A 23,289-nucleotide genomic window follows, 5' to 3' on the forward strand; every position below is an offset into this window, starting at 1 on the left:
GTTTAAACGGAAAAACTTTTTTTGTATTATGCTTTTTTTCATCTCTGCTTTTGTATTTGATTTTTAGATCTCAAAAATTTTAAGATCATTTTAATTAAGGTGGCTTGTGGAAGGTTTAACCTTTATAAACAATAAATAACGTACAACAATAGTATAAAAGTTTTATAACTTACCCTAATTTTGTTTTTTAAAAAGGGGCAAACTTCTAAAATTTTAAAAAATTCCATAGCAACGGCCTTAGCGACAGTTGAAACCTTTTTTCTCCATAACTATTGAACAGTTTTTCTCACAAATTTTACTGCATCTTAACCAGGTTGTTATCTACACTGTTAATTTAATTCCGAGCTAAATGCCATTTGCCAAAAGTACTAAAATCATACTAATGGAAAGTGTGTTGACATTGAGGTTCTTTCAAAAATCTGTAGGTCTTGCAGTTTATGGGAAATGAAACGAGCTGACTACAATTTGTGGAAATTCGGACACAACTGCAAAATCAACCATGTGAGCAGCTCTGGTGCAATGGAAGTAGAAAGTGCAATAAAGATCTTTGGTCGTTCAGTATATAATCGAAAACTTCGATACACTATCTACATTGGTGATGGAGATACCAAGTCATACCAAAGTGTTGTTACATCAAATCCTTATCCAGGCTTTGAAATTAGAAAAGCAGAATGTGTAGGGCATGTGCAAAAACGATGTGGTGCACGGCTAAGAACTTTGCGAATAAACTATCGTGGTAAACTGTTAACAGATGGTAAACCTTTGGCAGGTAAAGGACGCCTTACCGACAAAGTAATTAATAGACTACAGAATTATTATGGCTTAGCAATACGCCAAAATACAGATAATCTTTACAAAATGAAAAAAGTAATTGGTGCTATCATTTTTCATTGCTGTGAAAATGATGACTCAAACAAACGTCATGAACTTTGTCCAAAAGGAGCCAAATCTTGGTGCAAATATAACTCAGACCTAGCTACAGGCAAAAACACTTATAAGTCTAACATAACTATTCCTCAAGCAATTGCAAATATCCTTAAACCAATCTTTTCATATCAGGATCTTGCAAACGAAAAGCTCCTGGAAAAATGTTTGCATGGTAAAACACAAAATGCAAATGAATCTCTGAATGGTATGATATGGACCAAATGTTCAAAAAGAGTTCTTACAGGAAAAGATTCATTAGAGGTGGCTATAGCATCTGCTGTTATTTGCTTTAATGAAGGTTCCCAGGGACTACTCCCTATATTTTTAAAGATCGGTATTGTACCTGGAAAGTATACTTTAAAAGGACTGCAAAATATTGATGTTAAACGCGTTAGAGAGATGAACAAAAAGTCAGCAGACCCAGCCAAAAAACGAAGAAGAAAGCTAAGATCAATTAAAAAAGGTTACAGTGATGAAACAAATGAAAATGAGGATGAATTTTATGCCTCTGGTTCTTTTACTTAAACTGTATGCTATTTTTTGACTTAATTTTATTTGTTTTTGTGTTTTTCTCCATTTAAAAATTTTCTATCTTCTAACAAAGATATCTTTAGTTTGGTTTAATATTTTTCTTTGAAATTTTTTACAGAGATAAAATGTAGTTAGGTGAATGTGCTGAGTTAAAAATATTTACACTATGGTATCCTATTCAAATAAAAATTGGGGTAACTTGGGCTATTTTGGTATTTAATTTAAGCATTACACTAAATTGCAAATTCCAGAGCATTAAAAAAAGTATATAATTTTTTTTTTGACTCAGCACATAGTTCATACAATAAACAATGTTTTTGAAAAGTTTGACTTAATTTGAAAAATTTGGCAGTTAGTTATCCTTGTTGAAAAATATGCTGTTTTTAAGTTAATTATGCACATAATTAATGACGTAATGTTGAAAATATGAAAAATTTGTATTTTTTTTATCTGTTTTGATTCCAATGCTACTAAAATGTTTAAGTGTGAGGTAAAAAAGCGATTCTATCAATTTTTTTTTTAAATAGTGGGTAGCCACCTTAAGTTAAAGTTCTAGAAAAGTATAATCTAATTATACCAACTTGTATTTTATAAAATTATTGGTTGAGGATGGAACTTTGTTGTTCCTGGCGGTATTAACTGTGTACGAGGACTTCGTTTCTACAGCAATTTTAAAAATAAATAAAAAAAAGTAACCTAGTTGGTATTATGTAGCAGCACCTGTTTTATTAAATTATTTTTGTAAGCTAAGTAAAGTGTTAGATATTTTAATATAAAAAGTAATTTATATAGTCTCTTTTTTATTTGGTTGTATTTATCTATTGTTATTTATTTTCTATTACTATATTACATTTTAAACACTCTTAAAGGGCGAATAAGAAAATTGCCATGTTTTAATAAAAAAACTTTAGGCCGGGTGAATAAAAACGAGCAATTGCTTTTACTCAGTAATTGGTCAGCTTTACGTGAATTAAAACTTCAGCAGTTTTCCTCATATTTTTATTCACGTAAAGGTAAGCAATTTACTCAGTAATTGCTCAATTTTACGTGAATAAAAACTTAAATAAAGTTGTTGAAGTTTCTATTCACGTAAAGCTGACCAGTTACTGAGTAAAAGCAATTGCTCATTTTTATTCACCCGGCCTTTTGTTTTGCGCGCCAGTTTGTTGTTAAGTAAAAACAAGCCTTTAAATAGGCGCCTTATTGATAAAAACTTTTAAAATTTTGCTTTAAGATAAATTTGGAGATTTAAGTTGCTGTTAATAGGAATAAAACATTTTTTGTTTGGGTAGTTTTCTAATTTTCATATAAAACACTAATCCAACAATTTCCGATTTCTTTGACAACGATTATCCAATATCTTTCCTTTGATTTCGTGAAAAAAAGTCTTTGCTTAGAACGTACAAGCGAAATGCAGATGTGAACTTCATTTAAATCTAACCCGCGTGATTATAAATTATCGACAATTAATTCAAAGCGGCCTCTCTGAAGTGTTTAGTATTTAGTTTATAAACGATATATAAATTTTTCGAAACTCAAGTTCATTGCAGGTTTTTTTTTTTTGCTGCTGTTTTGAACTAGAATCTTCTTAAGTTGCAAAAAGAAAATATAAAATATTTTATTCCTACGTGTAAATGTTATCTTCATCATAACCTTCCGTGGGTAAGCCTGTTTAACTATTACAATAAAAAATAACAAAAATTGACAACTCGAATCTCCTTCTTACAATCTACTTTTTTTTTTAAGCTGATTGATATCAGAGAATAGAACACAGAGAACTTCAAAATCAGCAGCTTTTGAATAACGGTGTTTAACTTCCTTAAATAAATTGATGTTTTTTTTTTACCAAATTCAATATTGTGTTTTAATTTGAGCAGGAAAAGCTACATCACGTTCATATAAAAAACAAATTTTCATCGACGACAAATGCAACCACAATCATAAAATAATCTTTCAACAAACCCAACTACGTATCACGAAAGGTACTTTCCACATCATTTAGCAACATGTAAAGTGGAGAAAAAAGTAAATGCTTAAAACAAATAACAACTCTATATTATCTGTTACAACTTTCTATGATCTGCTACAACATTTCTATGATCTATTACAATATTTAAAAAATAAGTGACTATAGTTTTAGATTTGGAATTTTAAATAAAAACTTCGAGAGATTTGAATAAAAATATAAAAACCCTAAAATACTTTTGAAAAACTTGTCATACCAAACATAATTTTTAAATCAAAACTGATAAAATATAATTTTTTGTGATAAGAAAATTATTGAAAGTTAACATAAAAATTGTTGGAAAGTCTGGCCATGGTTTGGACATGATCCAACAAGCACGACCTTTTTATGGTATAATTTGTTGCGAGTAAAAAAATATAATTTACCAAATTAATTTAATCAGAAATTGTAAATACCTAATAAAGTTTATTGTCATAAAAATTCTGGCCGTTATATTACAGTAATAAATAGTTATATACAAAGTTTTATCCACACTAAAAATAAACTTAACGTGAACCCATTTAGTACAATTGATCCTTGCAAGAATACCTTTATGAGTTGTTACGTGTTCAATAGTTTTTTTATTCACCGTCAATACTCAGTTCAATTTATTCACTAATTTCATGCATTTAAGTCGTTTAGAATACTCACTGATCCCGTTTTGTTGTTTTCATTATTTCTTCTGTGCTTTTCTCCCGAAGCACATTTGATGTATTTGGCGGCCCCATACAAAACACCGGTTGAATGTTTTTTGCATTTACAAATATCAAACCCTAATAGAACTGTGATTGAGACAATAAAAAATTCTGCAACCATGGCTACGATCAGCGTTGTGGTAGAAACGCCTTTCTCGTATTGCTCTACTTTGAAAAAGGAATTCGCAACTTTGTAAAAAGAACAATCAAATAATTTTAAAAATTAAAAAAAAAAAAAAAAACGTAACGGACCTTCCCTCGTATGTTTACTTGTGTTAGTACATATTGGTTTGCAAGCACAATCAACCTTGCTCCATCTACAAAAAAATACACTTTTTAATTGTATAATTTCTAACACTATATACTTTTTATGAGCATCCTCATGGCTTATGAGCATCCTCGCAATTGCCTATCCTGCTTTTGAAGCTATTTTCCGCCTATGGCAGTCTTCCAGAAAAAGAGCAAATAACTTTCTTAATTTTGTTACAATTTTATAACAAAAATTGGGCTTTGTCTGAAAATAATAAAAGTCGTCTTACCCAACATTTTTCAACATTTGAATATATGGAGTGTTAAAAATTCATTTTTTTTATTAACAACTGTTGCATTTTAACATACTACCACTTCGGAAAATAAGCTCTGTAAAAAGCTTTAAAGAGAAGAGAGAAAAGAAACACAAAAAAATAAATTTCTAAAATATACGGTCTGTTATTAAATAAAAGTACAGCATTAGCTAAGTTTTTTTTTTCTTAATTTATTAATTAAATTATTTTTAATATATTTAACATTCTGTCATGTGACCTTAATTGAAGTCATATGTGAGAGAACTACAGGTAATTCAAAGACACTGATGGTTTCAGCAACTAAAAATACTTAAGATTCAGTTGAATTTGTATAAAAAGTTTTTACAACAAACTTTTTTGTCGGCCTTAGTAATAAGTTCATTTCATTTATCGGAATGCGAAGGAGAACTTACACTAAAATGAAAAATAATTTATAATATAAGTTACCACGGCATTTTATTGTATTAGTCGGAAATTATTTTGAAAATACGTTTCCGTTACCAAACACATTGAATTTTTACTAAAATACCGACGACTTTAAAAGAGGATCTTAAGAATTATTTTCACTATTAGTAAATACTTAATATCTAAAAAGTTAAACTTCATTTCAGTTTGAAATAAGTTGCGAAGCAGATTTCGTTTAAAATGCAGTTACAAAAGAATTTCAAAAAGAACTTACAAAAACCCTTCTTCACATATAAAAGGATACATATCGTTTCTAACACAATTACAAACGCATTTCATATCACAGGAAGTGTGATTCACCACCATTTTTATTGTCTCGGGTTCTTCAGGCTCTCGAGCATTTTTTGATTTTATTTGCAGGTAGTTGTAACTTGTGTTCACGCATCTTTGATCTAAATTGCTTGATTCAGAATGTCCAGAGCATCTGTAAACTTCGTAATAATACGGAATTTTGTTTTCATTTCTTTCAAGTGTAAGTCGAGGTTTGCAAGAAGTGTCACAGAAGATAAGCTCCATAAAGTTCACTTGAAATACAAACAATCGCACGTTGTTTTTAACGCAGTTTCGTTAATTGAGTTAAAAAAGTATGGTTTATTTAAAACTGTAATTTTTTTGTCCTCTACTCTAACATACAATTTAAAACATAACATAAGTTTTAGAAGCGAAAAAGAAAAATCTTTATAAGAATACAACTAATACGATTAGAATTTAGAAAGATTCTATATTAAAATCTTTATACTTATTCGGTTATTCTTAAACCATTACATATTTTAACAGTTTAAGAACCAGCTTTTTATAAGCGGTTATTAGTTAAAAGCAGACCTCAAGAGAATAAAAAAATGTCAAAAAATCTCAAGAGAACAAAAAAATTTATTCTGCTTACCAATTAAAAAGATGAAGTAGATAGAATTCATTTTTGTTAAAATAAACTGTCGCAGAATGAACTTTAGAAAACTTTATTTCAGGCTGTTGAAAATGTTCAACAGATATTCCTGCTATAATCTTTGATTTGTATTTTGTAAGTAAACAACGTGTAAAAGCACCGCGAGAAGTTCTCAATAATCAGCTTATAATATATTTTGAAGTCGAGGATCATTGAAACAGTATTCGATCATCCAAACAACAAAACCGTCTAGAATTGTTTTAATTGATGCGCAATACTACTATAATGACGTCAATTCTAGTTACGTCCGTCAAAAACCGCAACAAAAAAGTTCTTTTGACGAAACTAATAATAATATCTTAATTTAGCATTTTATACGCAGTTAAATTTCTTCCGCAAGTTTAACTTTCAACTTCTGTTTTTTAAACATGCTGACTTTTTATCAAACAAAGTAAATCTTTCTTTTAGACCAAAAAACAGTTGTTACGATTGCATCATTTACTCTTTGTCTACTATGCCACTCCACAACTATTATATTTTTTTACGCATTTTATTAAAAATAGCATTCGGCTAAGGGTCTGCGTATCGTTATTATTTTGAAACGATAACGATATGAAACGATAACGATATCAAACGATATGAGTTTGTCTATGAAACGATAATATCGGTTTAGTTATCGTTTGAAACGATAACTAAACGAAACTTATCGTTTGAAACGATAATATCGGCTTTTTTATCGGTTTATCGGAATACATAAAAATTACGAGAATACGGATATTTATCGGTATAATAACGATGTTTTTTACAATACTCCAACTTTTTTTTTTTAAATGCCAAATTTTAGTTCAAATATATTATAAATCTTCAAGTCGAGTCAAGATGTCATTTTGCCTATCTTTACCGGTTTTAAAAGTTAATCCTTCCCAATTGTATATATTATCTAGATGTCTAACTTCACAAAAATTCTGTAAAGAAAAAGTGAAGCAACACTGTTCTCCAAATTAACCAAATTATAATATATAGGTTGAAATTATAATATATAGGTTGGTCCAAATTATATATATAGGTTGAAACTCTCTCAACTCCTTATTTTTTTACATTTAATCAATCATATGCATTAGTAAACACAATATACGTTGTCAGAAAAATCTGAACTAAGTGCTAAATATGTATACTTCCAAAATTAAAACGCATAATTCTTGTCTTTTTTTCTTCCAAAGTTTTAATAAAGTCAGTCATTATGGTAGTCAAAATAACCCATTAATATATATATATATATATATATATATATATATATATATACATATATATATATATATATATATATATATATATATATATATATATATATATATATATATATATATATATATATATATATATATATATATATATATATGTATATATATATATATATATATATATATATATATTTTAAATGACGACATCTTGTATGAGAGTTGAATAAATTTAATATATGAACTTCAATAAATACGAATTCTCTCAATACTAATTTTTTATTTTATCTAAAAAATTTTCGCTAGATTATTGATACTAGCATCTTCAGCTTCAATTACAAATATTATTAAATTAAATTACAAACAAATATTAACGGTAATGTCACTTTTTAATGGCTTCTTTAAACTTCGCTTTAGTTGGGCTTCTTTAATATTTCGTAGGTATAAAAAGTATGGCGTCCAGAATTGCGTTTTTACATATTGACCGTCATCTAAATTCATACCTCCATTTTTAGGTCCGCATTTGTTGAACTGAATTTCGATTGCCTCTCGAACTTTTCTTTCAAATTTTTTGGGTTCTACTTTTAGCGTCTTTACTTGATCCCATTTTATATTACCTGAACATTTAATTTTATGATGGCCAATTGCATATTGTTCTAATTTTTCTTCAAAAATATTTTTTTGGTGTTGTTTTGTTCTTGTTGCTATTTTCATTTCTGTTTCACCGATGTATTTTTGTTTACACTCGCATTCTATTAGGTATACTCCGGGATGGCTATTTGATGGTAGCTTTGTTTTGTTGCGCGAAGTTAGTAAAGATTTAAGATTTGCACTGGATTTAAAGACTGCCTTGTATATATCAATATCATATATATATATATATATATATTCTTCGAATTTAATTTATAAAAAAACTTAAACGTGATGATTGATAAGCGAAATATACAAAATTTAATATTTTCGCAAAAATTTAGAATGAGTTTTTTTTGTCACCAAAAGATCTGATTTTTTCATCAACAGATTTTTATTATGATTGAGGACAATTTCCAATTAGAATAAAAATAATTAAAGTATTCCACTTTCATGAATTAGAAAAAAAAGCCATTTTGCTAAATCTTTTTTACATAAAAAATCCATTAAAAACTATATTACTAATGGAGATTACTAATGGGATATAACAGGGCTAAGATTGCTAGTAATCATAAATAACTGTTGTATTTTTCTTTCTTTCCTTCACAGCTTAATGCAAAGAATACCCCTCCTATCATAACAGCATCATTTGAAATTGATTTTTTTCGATCCAATGCCTCCTTTTAAGCAGTCTTGTGATTTTTTATACGTTTCTTTTCTTTGTTATATTTCTTGATGCCAGTTTCACTATTATAAACTGATTACTGATTTCCAAACTTTTGTTCAACAAAAAAAGTTTTCTGTTTACGCTTCTTTTTTTCTTTTACGCTTCTTTTTTTCTTTTTTTCTTTTTTTTTCTTTTTTTTTCTTCTTAGCCTTTTTTTTTTCTTTAAATGGTTTTCTTAAGTTTTCATTTATGAATCCTAATAAATAAACAACCTTAAAAACTCATTATTTCATTATAAATGGATTTAAGAAAACTTCATGTTAATTTTTTTGAATTTATCATTGTGATTAAAAAAACTATTTATTACAAATATGAATATTTTACTTCGTTTTTCAACAATGATTAAATCAAGTGCAGCGCAAAAGAGAATCTTTTAAGAATGAGATTTCCCAACAATTATATAAAGAATTCTCACAGAAGAAATTCTTGTACTTTAATATTTTTTTAAGATAAGTTTTTTAAGGTGAGATTTCCCAACAATGATATAAAGGCTTCTCACAGAAGAAATTCTTGTGCTTTAATATTTTTTTAAGGTAAGTTTGATATTTTAAGAAAGTTTATAGGTTTTGTAACGTTATAAATTGGTCAAAATTTTTTGAATGTTTAAATACTTTGCATAGGCGTCGTACGCTTATGCAAGGTTGCATCCGCATTGCACTGATCATTATACATAACAAATCTAAAAAAGATTATAGCAGGATCTTTTCCAAGTAATTTTTTTTATGATTTTTTTTTTTGTTCCGCCTTTAAAAGAAAATCATTGAAACCAATATTTAAGTGTTAGTGTCATTTTTTTCATTCTACTCCACTTTTTTTTATTTTATAGAAAAAGTAGAATAGTCCTTCACCCAACACATCTTTCCAATAGAGTTTTAATTTCACACCAAATTAATCACTTTGCAGTAAATCAAAATAGTTTTTTTTTAATGAAACTATTGTTTTTTAAAAATAAGTTAATCGTTATATTATAAAAGTAGTGGTCACAAATCAAACTTACAGTAAGCAATCTTTTTGGAATTTTTTATTTTAGTTTTAGAAATCCAGATAGATATAAAAACCATATAAAGCAGTTATCTTTCAATCATAACAACCCATATAAAACAGTTATCTTGCAAATGTTAAATTCATACAAGGGAGACGTTAAAAAAGAAAATGGTTTGTTAATATGCGCCACAGGCATTCCAATTCGTAATCAAACTAACGATAAAATATTAAATTCGGTCAACGTGTCATCAATAACTGATGCAGTTCTAGATATGCGAGACCCATATTATGAATCCTTGAAGAGAAGGGAAAATAGATTATATAGCAAAACAATGGAAAAGAATATTATAGACTGTTTATCGCACAAAAATGATGACCAGATACCTAAAAATAATATCTACTTCCAAAAAAGTAAAAGTAATCGAGACGACCAAGAAATCGATGGGAATTTTGTGAATTGTTTGAAAAATTTCAAAAGTTGCATGCAGGGCGCAAAATATTCCGCTTCAATTCCTGAAATAAATAAAAGTTCAAATCCATTCGAAGCTAAAAATGCTTACATCAAAAATTGTTGCAAATTTGTCAATAACTCAAGTGAATGGAAAAGATCGCAGTGTATGAAGTTCTTTGTTTTGACAGGTGTAAAAATAAACAACGAATGCAAATATAGCTTGACGAGCAATTGTGACTATTTAAGTGCCTCTAGCAAAGAACTTTCTGATTCTCAAAAAAGTAGAAGAAACAGCATAAACTACTGTATAGAAAGTAAAAAAGCTAACGAAAAAATTGTGATAACCCGTTACACTCAATACGAACCACAACAACTTGCTCTCGGGCAAAGGGAGCAACAGTTCCAAGGAAAGGAAAATCAGGAACAGCAAAGCCCAAAAAAAATTATGGAATTAGAGCTACAAAAAGAAATCTTCAACCAAAAAAAGTTAGAAAAATTGCGAGGGAATTTCAGTCAGTATGAATACGAGGTAGACGAGGATAAAACAGAAAGTAAGAATTTTGAAACAAAAACGTTTGGGAAAGTAGCCAAGCCCTACTCTAGAGTTCGAGCGGAATTTAAAGTTAATGAAGCAGAAAAAAAAAATTTACCTCTCACAATTAACGTTTGTTCTGGTAGCCTTTCTCTAGAACAGAGACCAGGTTTCATTTCAAAGGAAAATAGCACCATTTCATGGCATAACAATGAGGCAACGTCTCAAGGACACTTATTTTTTCAACAGAAAACAAATCGTACGAGTACTAATAATGCCATGAAAAAATTTTGCTTTGTTTTGTATGAGTTTAAGGAAAAATATGCTGAAATGCATAAGGTTGCGGAAGATTTTGTTTAATTTTTTTCTTTTGATCGTCATTGTTTTGCTACGCAAATTGACAATCTTTACTGATGATCTCTCTAGCGGCTCATCGCAATCCAATATAGACGTCTCGAATTCAGTAATCACAATTTGGCCAATATAGTGTGGAGCTAAGGTTTAACAAAAGTGACTCATTTTACAAACATCTTTTTTAAATCTAATTACTGCTCTTTTTTACAAGTAGTTCAAAAGATTTAACTTCTAAAATCGCTAGACATATTTCTCTAAAAATCAGATTCACTTAGTGCAAGCTGTAAAAAGTTATAAACAATGCATTTGTTGAAACTTACTGCACTGCCATTTTTAAGAACGTTCTTTGTATGCTTAACAGACTCATTGAGTCGTCACTCCTCTGTAAAAAAATTTTTTGACGATTTTCTAGCATGTGGAAAAAAAAAAAGTCTAAAAAGTTCATTTGCTTTTCTATAAAAAAATATTTTTCTTAGCATTCCCAAGGTTAACTTTGGCGTTACAACTATATATTTCATAAAATGTACCAGATAAATATTTTATAAAATATCTTACCGCAAAACCGATTTGGTTGTTGTAAGCCTATGATTGCAGCACTTTTTTAATAAATGGACTACAAGAAAAAATAAATTAGTAATTGTTATTTGTTGTTTTTGTAAAAAAACAACAAATAAAAATTATTAATTTATTAAAAAAATTATTTAAAACAAAATGTTTACATAAATAAAATTGTTAATCAGAAATTCTACACATTGTATCAGTTGTCCCACATCCTTTGTATATTTAAAAACCATCCGATGATAAAATGTGAACGTGAATTCACCCATTTTGTTACGTGTACGAACGAACTAAGACATTTACCAGAAAAAATCTGCGCGTGTTCTGATGTGGCGTTTACGGAAACCGTACATCATTTAAAATAGCTAATTGTTTTAAAATGTGATTGTGTTAATGTTGTTCAAAATTTAAACAACTCTGTTCTTAAAACAATTAGCTTTAATTGAAATGTCATCAAATCAAGATAAGAAGCGAGAAAAAATTATTGCATTTTCTCGTTGAAAATCCTGGTGTATCAAACAAAACAATTTCTAAAGAGCTGCAGATTGCTTTGAGAGCAGTGCAGAGCGTTGTGAAACGATTTAAGGACACTGGTACAATCATAAGAAAATCAGGAAGTGGAAGAAAAAAATGTTTTGTTAGACGAGATCTTGGTAAAAAGGTAAAAGATGCCTCAGACAGAAAACCGGAGATTTCTGTTCGAACATTAGCGAATAAATTTAAGACAAGTGCTTCCACTATACAAAGAGTAAAGAGAAATTGTGGTTATAAATCTTATAAAAAGAAAAAAGTTCGTCGTCGAGAAGAAAAGCAAGAAAATGTCGCAATTCGATGTTCAAAGCTGCTCTATAAAAAATTATGTGCTAAAAAATCTTGTTTGATTATTGACGATGAAACTTATTGTGCTGCATATTTCCGATCTCTTCCAGGACACCAATATTATTCAGGAATTAATCGCAAGAAACTGAATTTCAAATATAAATGCATTGGAATGCAAAAATTCGCTAAAAAAATTCTTAGTTTGGCAAGCAATTTGTGAATGTGGTGAAAGAAGCTCTTGTTTTGTGACTACGGGAACAAGTAACACCAAAATATACATAAAAGAATGCCTCAAGAAACGTCTTTTGCCGTTTTTAAGAAGACACACAGGTAACCCGTTATTTTGGCCCGATATAGCATCATGTCACTACTCTGGGACAACTTTAAACTGGCTTAGAGAACATAAAGTAGATTTCGTTGAAAAACACTGCAATCCACCAAGTTGTCCCGAACTACCTCCTATCGATAGGTATGTGCGTATCTGGGTTTTTACGGCACCGATTTTAAAGACAAAAACTGTGACCTTTTTTTTCACAGCTTGCTCGAAGTCGGTGTGGTAATGATGTATTTACTTGTCTTTTTTTTAGAACTTTATATCAGCTTAGACTTTATTAAAAAAGTAGAATGTTCTATGTTGAATAAATTATGGTTTTTTTTTACGTGTAATAAATTTTTCAGTTTTTTTTATTGCTATTTAAAATTGTGTTCCTGTTCTGGCACTGCATTGATATTGAAGGCATGTTGGTACATATTTGAAATTTTCCAGTCAACTGTATAGATCTATTTTCTATGTGCCTGCCAAATTTCATTAAAAAATATTCATGACCACATAGCGTATTTTTCGACCCAGTGGAGGTACCATTTCCACCTCTTTTAGCGTTACTGTGACTGTTACACTTTATAAAACTGTTTCTGCTATTGTTACTGTTACTTTTTGTTATAAATTCTGTTGTTTTTTTTACAGTTACCAGTGATTTTCATTCGGTTTTAAAATTTCGTTTCTGTTCCGGAGGTGCATTAATATTGAAGGCATGTTGGTACATATTTAAAATTTTACAGGCAACTGTATAGATCTATTTTCAATGTCCCTGCCAAATTTCATCAAAAAATATTCATGACCACATACCCTATTGCTCCACGCAGTGGAGATATGTATTTCCACTTCCGTAACATTGTGTTAGGGGGAGGGGCGGTTTTTGACAGTAGAGAATTCAGTATATTTGTTTTTTTTATTCATTTTAATGATATATTTTATTAGAACTGTTATTTATATATTTATCTTTCATTGAAATTCATTAGTAACGATAAAAATAAGGCGAAAACGCTGAGGCTTTTAATGTATTTAAAGATCACCTCCAATATATATATATATATATATATATATATATATATATATATATATATATATATATGCATGTTTTATAAAATTTTATTATAACTTTTACTATTACGTTTTAAATCATTAAAAATACTTTGTTTCTTTAATTCGAAACTTTTTTAGTTACGTTTTTTAATCGTTTTGCACATTTCACTATGCAAAATCATGCGCAAATTAACAATGATTCTTTTACAAAGCTGCCGTTAGCCGAACGCGAGCTTTATACGAAAGTTGCATTTTTCTTAAGCAATGCTTCATAAAAATAATGTTACTTAAATGAGCATAACTTTTTTTGTAATGATTCTTTTTTCATAAAGTTTTCACCATTTTATTACAAATTCAGAGCTCTTTCGAACCATATATAAAACTTGAATAAATAAATGGTTTGAAATTTTTACACACATACCTACTATCGAAAGATATTGGGCTTTTGTCAAAAGAAAACTAAGGTTCAATGTAAAAGAAGCCAAAAACATTAAAGACTTCAAAAATAAATGGATGAGAGCTACCAAGAAAGTCCAGCCGAAGACTTTGCAAAAGCTGATGTGGAGTGTAAAACGCAAAGTGCGTGCGTTCTCACGTACAAAACTTCACAAACTTTCTTAAGTGAAATGTAATAATATTAATATATGTACTTTCAAAATATACATAACATTCAATATCGAAATACAATAGTTAGATAAATATCCTTTATAATGTCCGCGCAGATTTTTTCTGGTACATGTCTTAATTCTAGCTAATAAATGGAAACTTGCTTTAAGTGGATTATTAATCTTAAACGCCCGGTTCTTTTAGCACCTAAAGGTATAAAACTAAAAGTAGATCGTGAAAACAAGTTTTGCAAAGATTTAGTATCTTAAAACCGATAGTTGTGCAAACACTTGCACGTATCTTAATCAATATTATAAAATAACACTTTCACTTCTATTAGTGTGTAGTGGATATATAAAAATTTTAAAGTTATGCTTAAAAAGAAAATACTGCATTAAATTATATTTTAATAAATCTAACATATAGTTCTTTTTTGTTTTACCCAAAACAAAAAAACTCTTTTTAAAACTTTTTAAATTTTTTGGTATATTTTAGATATTTGACTGTAAATTTGTTGGATTTTGGTTTTGTTTTAAACAAAAAAGTTTTTTAAAAATGAAATTGTTTCAACATGGTATTCATTTAAAGATTCTATAATTTTTGTTCATCTTTCTTACATTGATTTGTTCACTTGAAAAATTTTCTTACTTTTTGTGTTTGATGGAATAATAGTGAATTGTCAAGAATAACACAAGTAATAGTGAATTAATAAGAATAACACAAATAACATCCATTAATTTATAAACTTACATTTTGTAAAAAAACAACAATAAACAATTATTAGTTTACAAATTTAATTTTCACAAAATGTTTACATAAATAAAATTGTTAATCAGAAATTCTACACATTGTATCAGTTGTCCCACATCCTTTGTATATTTTAAATCTTGCATCATTAAGGAACTTTTCATTCACACATGCACATCTATAACTTGCTTGTCCAGGTTTAAAAAATTGTCGAGGAAAACCAACCCAATCTCGTGATATGCCACCACTATAATCCAAGATAACAAGACAATTAATATACTTTTACTTACATCAAGATAATTAATATACCTTTACTTGCTATTTCAACACCAGACAACTTTAGCTTACAAAATGCTATCAAAAGTTACCTCAACTTTGCACACCATATAATCGTGCCAGTTTCTGGTGTCCACTTTGAATTACAACTAGGAAATAGTTTGCTTTCCTCCTCATTTAATAACTTGTTCTTTTTCCCCCTATCTACACCATCAAAGAATATTTTTAAGCCTTCTTTCTCAACTCCCTCATTGTCATAAAAATAACCATTCAGCTTTCCAACATATTTATATTCTTTCTCATACAACTCTAGCCAATTTAAAAGGCCAAGGTAATCATCTGGACTCAAATTATCTATATTTTCTATCAAACCAGCATCTGTAAAGTCTCCTGTCACAAATGCTCTAGAAGCATCTTTTCCAGTAAAAAAACTGTATGCTCCATCTTTTCCATAATGTTTGTGTCCTTTAGAAACATCAAAAACTTTGCCTAAAACAAACATAAATTTTAGATAAACTTTTTTGTTCTTTGAAGCATGAGTTATTATTGTATCTAGGTACTTATATTGTAGCTGGCTACTTGGAATTTTAACTTCAGTTAATAGGATGCATCAAAAGCTAAGTTTGACAAAATATAAATAAAAAATGTGAAAGAAACCATTTATTCAAAGGAAATACACAATTAGGGTTTGACATCAATTAGGTTGTACGCTTAATTAGGCCATAAAGTAAGATAAAGAATAGTAAACTCAAAAACCCACAAGTATCAATGATACTTGCAATTCTTGTGTCTTAATACTACTTTATGTACCTACCCAAAATTGACAAATAGAGCTCTTCTCCAGCATTTCCTACAAACTTTGCTAGTTCTTCTTTTAAAAAGACTTTATCATGTTCTACGTTTTTCCATCCCAGCTTATGAAAGGCATATGTATAAAAACTTAGACCTTTAGGAGAAGAGAAATCAACTTCTTTTATTAAATGCAAAAACCCATAATTCATATCAATTGGTAAATAAATTGCAAGAACTGCTATAACAATTCCAAAATAAAATAAAAACATTGAGAACGTTGGACATACAAAAGATCTTTCTTTCGAAGACCTTTGAATACCGTCTTCACTTATATCCATTCTAAAAGTAGTGGAAGACGACGTATAATGTTGTTATTGTGCTGTTGCACCAGTTAAAAATGTCTTTTAGTAGCAGAAATTAACCATTATTTACAAATAATTTTGGAAAAAGAAGAATTCATAAGGTCGACTTAACTGAGCGCTGATGTGATAATTTACTGACTAAATAAATCACACCGCTTCGACTAAAGAAATTTAAAAAGTACAATAATTTCATTTAATTGAATGGAAATTTTCAGGTTTTTTTTAGCCATGTTTATTATAAACTTAAAATATGTATGAGAGACTTTAACGCGAAAAGAATTATATATATATATATATATATATATATATATATATATATATATATATATATATATATATATATATATATATATATATATATATATATATATATATATATATATATATATATATATATATATATATATATATATATATATATATATATATATATATATATATATATATATATATATATATATATATATATATATATATATATATATATATATATAGGGTAAAACACCCATGCGACCTAGTCTTCGCCAATTGGTCACTAAAAATCATGCAAAGCAAAAACTAATTTTGATGTTCTTTTTATATGACGAAAATTTGACTATTTGTAACTTTAAAAATAAAGGCGCAGAATTTTTTAGAAGAAAATCTGTCCTAAAAAATCCTTAAATCTTAATGACAAATTTTAGAAAAGCCTTTGGATAATCCACTCAAAAAACATGTTGTTTGTAATCTAATTTTTTTTTCTTTTTCAGGATGTTAATAAGATGCAGATATTCCATCTTGTAAACAGAATTAGTAGATGAATTTGAATGGGTGGGTGTGGCGGGATGGTGGCGAACACTGGAAGCAATACAACACCCTTGTTGGTAATCGCCATCAAAAAATATTTTTAAAAAATTAACTTTTTTTGTCCTTATCATAAAATATAAACTGTGGCACGTAAGTCAATACGCGTGTGGCTCAATTTTATTTAAAAATAACTACGTAATAAGCAGTTAAATCTTCGCCAGTCTTCGCCACAACAACTGGTTGGTAGTCGCCACCGTTAATAATTACAATTTTAATTTTTTTATAAAACATTTCAGAACACCTTTTTTTGTTTTAAAATTAATTAAATAAAAAATTAAAGCATATAATTGAGCAGTTATGATATACTTTAAAACTAAATCATTAAATAGTAGTCTTTGTTGTATAAAAATTTTTTTTTTCTTTTTTGATAAATAATATTATACATGTTTATTTTCTATTTTCAGACTTTCTTAATCTTGGCTGAAAGAGGATCAAAATATGTTTCTTATGCCACGATAGCTAAAAACAAAGAAAGAGTTACAGTTTTTTTCTTTAACGCTTTTTATTATTTATAATACAGCAATATAAGTTGCTTTTAATTTTACATATCTTAGAGCATTATAGCTTAGCCACCATTGGCTGGTCTACAAAATTTTCTTTTGAAACATACTCATTAGGAATGGCGAGGCGGAAAGCGTCCACAACCTTAGTCCAGTCACTCTTCATGGGGCCAAATAGTCCCACGTCCAGTGGCTGCATGAAGTGAGTGGTTTTAGGTGAAATCAGGATTAAAACTCTATGTAAATCTACTTACTTTTTACTAAATGAAATTGTATCTGACATTCATTTTTGTCCGTCCAAACAAGAGCTGGTTTTTGAGTATTATTAGCCGTCAGTCATTGGTCAAAGGTGTTGCATAAATATTCATAGAGAACTTTATGATTTATATAAGTTTTACCAGCAGCTATTAAATCCGGAAGCAATGACTTGTATACAGTCATGGTGATTCTCTGGATAGCATATATAGCATATAAGAGGGAGAGGAAGAGACCGTCAGCACCAAGATTTGCTGTAATAAAAGTGCAAAGAAAATTTTAAAGAAAAATTAATAGGCATTAAAACATGGTAGCTTATCATGCTTTCATACTAAGAGGAAGCTATTGTCATCAGCTAAACCTAAAAATAGTTCTAAAAAGAAAAAGCAGGTTGTGCAGTACACTTCTGATTCTGTTAAAAACATCTTAAACTTAACTAAAATCTAATTTTCTATCTGTTCAAAAAACAGATTAATTTAAACAGTTAAATTACAAAAGTAATTTAATGTAAAAATATCTAGAGCTTTAGGCTCGCCCAAGCCTTTCAATTCAATTGCGTTATGGATACAAAATAAGTTAATTAGATTTATCTTTATTTTTAAGGTGATATGATGTCATTGAGCAGGTGCAAGGAATTTTGAGCTGGTGATCCAACATGAATAAGGATCAAAATCAAATTTTTAGTTGTAAAGCATAGAAATGTATAAATTTTTTTTTTAGATATCATTCTATTGTTTGCCTTTACAAATTTTAAATACGTTTAAATAAAAAAAAGACTGAGAGAATATATATTTTAAACAGAAACATATAGGCGAACACTAGTGGAGGTTAAAAAACGTGCTAACATAGGGAACACGCCATTGGCCGCCGTTTTTGATTTTTGGAAGCTATAACTCCCTTATTTATTATTGGAGGTTATTCGTTCTAAGGGCCCAGAAGAAAGGAAAAAATTTTTGTCGCGAAACAGTTATTTCATCGAATCTAGTATCGTATTAAGAAACCTTAGATTTTAATACATTCTTGTTATCTATTTGGCACTGAATCAAGACGTTTCTAAACAACAGTCAACTTGAAGTTATTTCATTCATTCTTCAAGAGGTTCCCAAGCTTATGGATGCTCTTCGGTTTGTATTTCTTCATCCTCGGCTTGAACTCATCCCATATATGTTCAATGGGATTGAGATCAAGCGAGAACGAAGGGTACGCTAATTTTTGAAGTATTGTTTTGCTTGAACCATTCCTTGACTAGACCTTAGAAGTGCTTGAGATTATTGTCGTGTGTGAAGAAAAATCGTTGTAGGAAATTAAATATTTGGATTGATAGCAACAAATGCTACTCTAAGTTATCACGATAATAAAATCGATCCATTGTATAGTCCGAAATATATTATTCAACAGCTCCATTTTGCGTGAAACAACCCCAAACGGTAACAGAACCCCCAGCATGCTTGATTGTAGTCACAGTATAATGTGAAATGAATTCTTCCTTGGGTGTTCTCCATACTATTACCTTCCCATCAGACTCGAACAGATTAAATTTCAATTCAACGGACCAAATGACATTTTCCCAAAACTTAATCGGTTTGTTCAACATTGTTTTTGCGTACTTTAGACGTTTACCTCGATTGACCCTGTTGACTAATAGTTTCGTTCATGGTACACGACTGAAAAGCCCAGTTCATGAAGTCTATTTTGAATGGTATTGGCGTGCAATAATATTCCTCATTGAACCAATGTTTTGATCGTTTTTCTTTTTCGACCACGTCCAAATAAATTACCGACACATTTTATCTGTTTGTATTTCTTAATTATATAACATACAGTCCCTCGAGCAAGTAAAGTCTTAGCAACAATTTCCCATTGTGAACCAGTCGTTTATTGATATGTTCCTTAAAAGAACATATCAATAAACGACTGGTTCATTTCATTAAAGAGCATCATTTTGATTCTATTCTGTCCTCATCTCATAACATCGAAGCAATTATATCATTATTCGAAGAAAAATATGTCTAAAGTTGACAATCCGCCAAACTTAATAGAATGTCACGCAGTCAAAAACATCTGGAATTTTTTGAAAGAAAAGTTTACGAGAAGAACTGGCAAGCAGCAGCTTTGAATTAACTTTGTACTTGGATAAGTAAATACATTAAGAAAATAGACATTGGATCTAAAAAGATCTTAGCTCGATGGTTGGAATATAACTGGGAGATTTTGTTTTAATCGCTGAGAAAAACTTTCAGTTTTGTCGGATGATATGGTTTTTTCAATTCACTTCTGTTAATGTGTATGTGTGTCGTAATGGTTACTGGCAGACGTAACCATGCTGCCTCTTCTCCAATTTGAAGAAGTATATCAAATCCTAGAGACGAGGTATCACAATATAGTTCAGCTTTTCATTCGGTGGTACTAGTCATTTTCCACCAACCGAGTCATTTTGCTTTAAACGATGGAGCAATTCGTCCAATTTTTTTTTGTTGAGTTAGCATGAACCACCGTAATGGAGCACTAAGAATCAATTAACGTTCATTAAAAACATAAAATGGAATATTTCTTACTCCGTTTAATTTATTTTTAAACATAGCAAAGTTGTTTCTGGCAGAATGCAGGATGCCATTGGTGACACACTCTCCCTTTTCCTTATAAAGTTCATCGTCGTTTAATCTTGGCTTGATGCTTGTATGTACATTATATTCCGATTTTCCACAATTGAAACAGGCAGTCGTGCCAGCCGAACCCTTTGACCGAGGTCTTAATGACATTTCCGCTACCATCAAAGGATCGAAAATATTCAACAGTTATGCTTCCTCTGCTACCCGTTCTAGAATAAAAGCAATCTCTAAAGTCCTTGCAAAGGTTAAATGACCAGGATGCTTAATCGTGATTCCATCGTTCGAACCCGTGATGAATTGGGTCACACATTCTGTCGTTCCTATCTATAAACTTGCACCTTCAGCGAATCTCGCGATTCATTGTGAAAAATGCTTTGTAATTTCGTTATTTGTCTCAAAAGAAAATCTCGAGGTTTTTGGAGACAAGGGGGAGGGAGTTTAGGGAAAAACTTAATTTCATGCTAATCAAAAAAAAAAAAAAAAAGAAAAAAGAGAGAAAAAAAATTAGTTTAGGGATCAGAATATTTAGCTTTTAGATTGATGGAACCCATTGAAACAGTAGCGTAACTAGGGTAAATAGCGCATGGGGCAAATACCGATCTCGCGCCCACTTAAAGTGCCTAATTACAACTTTTAACAAATGATTACACAAACTTTTAATAAAACTTTATTATTCATTATAAATAAAAAAATTGTTTATGAAACATATTACAAATTTATTTTTCTAGCTTTAATTGCTGCAAATTTTTTAATAACATTGTCAAAATCAATTTCTTCGGTAATTTCTCGCTCTATGCTTAGTAAAGCGCGATCACAGAGACGGCTTTGGCCCATCGAAACTCTCAAATAAGAGTTAATCAGTTTAAGTTTACTGAATGATCGTTCACAACTAGCTACAGACATAGCTATTGTTAGTAATATTTGCAATGCTATACGCATATTAGGGAAATTGTTTTCGTCTCCATATTCAACTATAAACATAAATAGTTGCTCGGGACTTGACATTTTTTCCTTACGGCTAGTAAGCAGCATTCTACAGTCCAAAATTTCTTCGTACAGTTCTCTTCCATCCACATCAGAACTGTAGACTTCGCCAAATTTTTTACATTGATCTTTTAAGTGATTGATTTCCGTATTGAAGCACAACCCTTCCACATCAAGAAGAAATCCAAATTTTTCATCAATTTCCATTTATCAAAAGCTTCTTGTTTTCAATTCATTGAAAAGATGGTCGACATTCCCTTTTATTACCCTTTCCATTTCTTCTTTTGCTGTTAACCCAACTTCTCTAGACATTTCGCCATTCACTCTTTTTTTTCTTCTTTGACGTCTTTCAAATTCAATACCCCATTCTTTGCAAATTTGAATTCTTTCTTCTATTGATTCATTAACTAAGACTTCTCTCTCACTTTGGAAATAATCTTGGAGCGATTTCAAATTTAAAGCTGCATTATGAAAGTTCATTTTAGGGTCCTGCAACCTCTTTTGAGCACGGTCAATTCGGCCTAGAATCTTGTTCCAAAACCCTAGCAATGTGAGAAAGTCATACGTGAAAATTCTATTATAAAGCTGCTTTGCATCGCTTTTCGTTTCATTTGACGCGCTTTCGTCTACCATTATGTTCTGAAGAACTTCCACTATTTCATCAATGTATGTGTATACAGGTTTTACTGATTCTGTTTTGGCGCTCCACCTGGTATCGGAATCGAACTTCAAAGTGATAGGCACAACATCTTTAAGTTTTGCCATCGTTGAGTTGATCTTAAGAAAAAAATGTAAAGCGCATTGATGGTTCCAACAAAAGTAACCACCATTACTTCTTCTTCAGCCGCATTTACGCCTACCAAATTAAGACTATGATCGTCACAATTGACAAATATGGCAAGGTTGTTTTTTTCCTTTATTATTTGATGCACACCACTCTTGTGACCAACCATAACAGCAGCATTGTCATAGCGTTGTGACCTGAAATTTTCTACATTCATATCGTCTTTTTCTAATTGCTCCAATATTGTTTGGGCTAAGCTAGCTGCATCCTTATCGCTGAGTTGGATAAAGCCAAGGAAAGATTCTGTTATATATACTGTTTTTTTCTAGAAATCGATCTCGACATACCTAACTACCTCAGACATTTGTTCGCGATGGGCTAACTCAGACGTTTGTTCGCGACATACCTAACTACCTCAGACATTTGTTCGCGATGGGCTATCTGGAGTTGAGTCAAACATTAGCCCATAATACTTTGCTTTATGTATCTTTTCAATCAAGTTAGCACGAACAGTGGATGCTATGATGTGAATGAACTCGTTCTGAATGTTGGGTGAAAGATATGTAGTGGATCCAGGATGGCTCTCCACAAATTTTAAATGATCTTTAATAACAGGATCAAAATTGGAAACTACCCAGTTAACCATTCCAACTGGGTCCCAGATGGGAACCAACTGGGGGAAATGCTGGGACCCATCTGGGTATCCCACATGGGTCCCATTGTGATTCTGTCAGTGGGATCCAACTGGGTCCCATCTGGGATTAGTCTGGGTTTTAGACGGGAAATCCCATTTTGAACCCAGC

General features: G+C 30.1%; 4 protein-coding genes across 6 annotated transcripts in view; 2 read left to right on the forward strand and 2 right to left on the reverse strand.

Moving 5' to 3' along the window:
* LOC149881131 (uncharacterized) overlaps positions 1 to 23,289 on the forward strand; it is a 132,342-nt gene that overhangs the window by 80,079 nt on the left and 28,974 nt on the right. The window lies entirely within an intron of this gene.
* On the reverse strand, positions 3,497 to 6,312 carry LOC145194452 (uncharacterized). 3 transcript variants are annotated; one of them, XM_090069734.1, is made up of 4 exons: positions 6,070 to 6,312; positions 5,401 to 5,710; positions 4,411 to 4,475; positions 3,497 to 4,323 (listed from the first exon to the last, which is right to left on the reverse strand). In XM_090069734.1, the coding sequence occupies exons 1-4, from the start codon at positions 6,098 to 6,100 to the stop codon at positions 4,085 to 4,087; spliced, it is 645 nt and encodes a 214-aa protein (XP_089925860.1). In that variant the 5' UTR covers positions 6,101 to 6,312; the 3' UTR covers positions 3,497 to 4,084. The 3 variants fall into 3 exon arrangements, with proteins under 3 accessions (XP_089925860.1, XP_089925861.1, XP_089925859.1); XM_090069735.1 differs by having other exon boundaries at positions 3,527 to 4,326; positions 5,401 to 5,810; positions 6,070 to 6,306; XM_090069733.1 differs by having other exon boundaries at positions 3,537 to 4,326.
* Positions 9,017 to 11,424, forward strand: LOC149881133 (uncharacterized). The gene is made up of 2 exons (XM_090069019.1): positions 9,017 to 9,197; positions 9,695 to 11,424. Exon 2 carries the CDS (start codon positions 9,780 to 9,782, stop codon positions 10,989 to 10,991), a length of 1,212 nt encoding a protein of 403 aa, XP_089925145.1. The 5' UTR covers positions 9,017 to 9,197; positions 9,695 to 9,779; the 3' UTR covers positions 10,992 to 11,424.
* LOC145193948 (neuferricin-like) lies at positions 14,929 to 16,667 on the reverse strand. The gene is made up of 3 exons (XM_090069839.1): positions 16,169 to 16,667; positions 15,447 to 15,843; positions 14,929 to 15,325 (listed from the first exon to the last, which is right to left on the reverse strand). Exons 1-3 carry the CDS (start codon positions 16,482 to 16,484, stop codon positions 15,160 to 15,162), a joined length of 879 nt encoding a protein of 292 aa, XP_089925965.1. The 5' UTR covers positions 16,485 to 16,667; the 3' UTR covers positions 14,929 to 15,159.

This window comes from Hydra viridissima, unplaced genomic scaffold, assembly GCF_058129835.1.
Source record: "Hydra viridissima isolate aposymbiotic clone 2 unplaced genomic scaffold, HvirCarnegie_v1 scaffold_12, whole genome shotgun sequence".
In the NCBI taxonomy this organism is placed as follows: domain Eukaryota; kingdom Metazoa; phylum Cnidaria; class Hydrozoa; order Anthoathecata; family Hydridae; genus Hydra; species Hydra viridissima.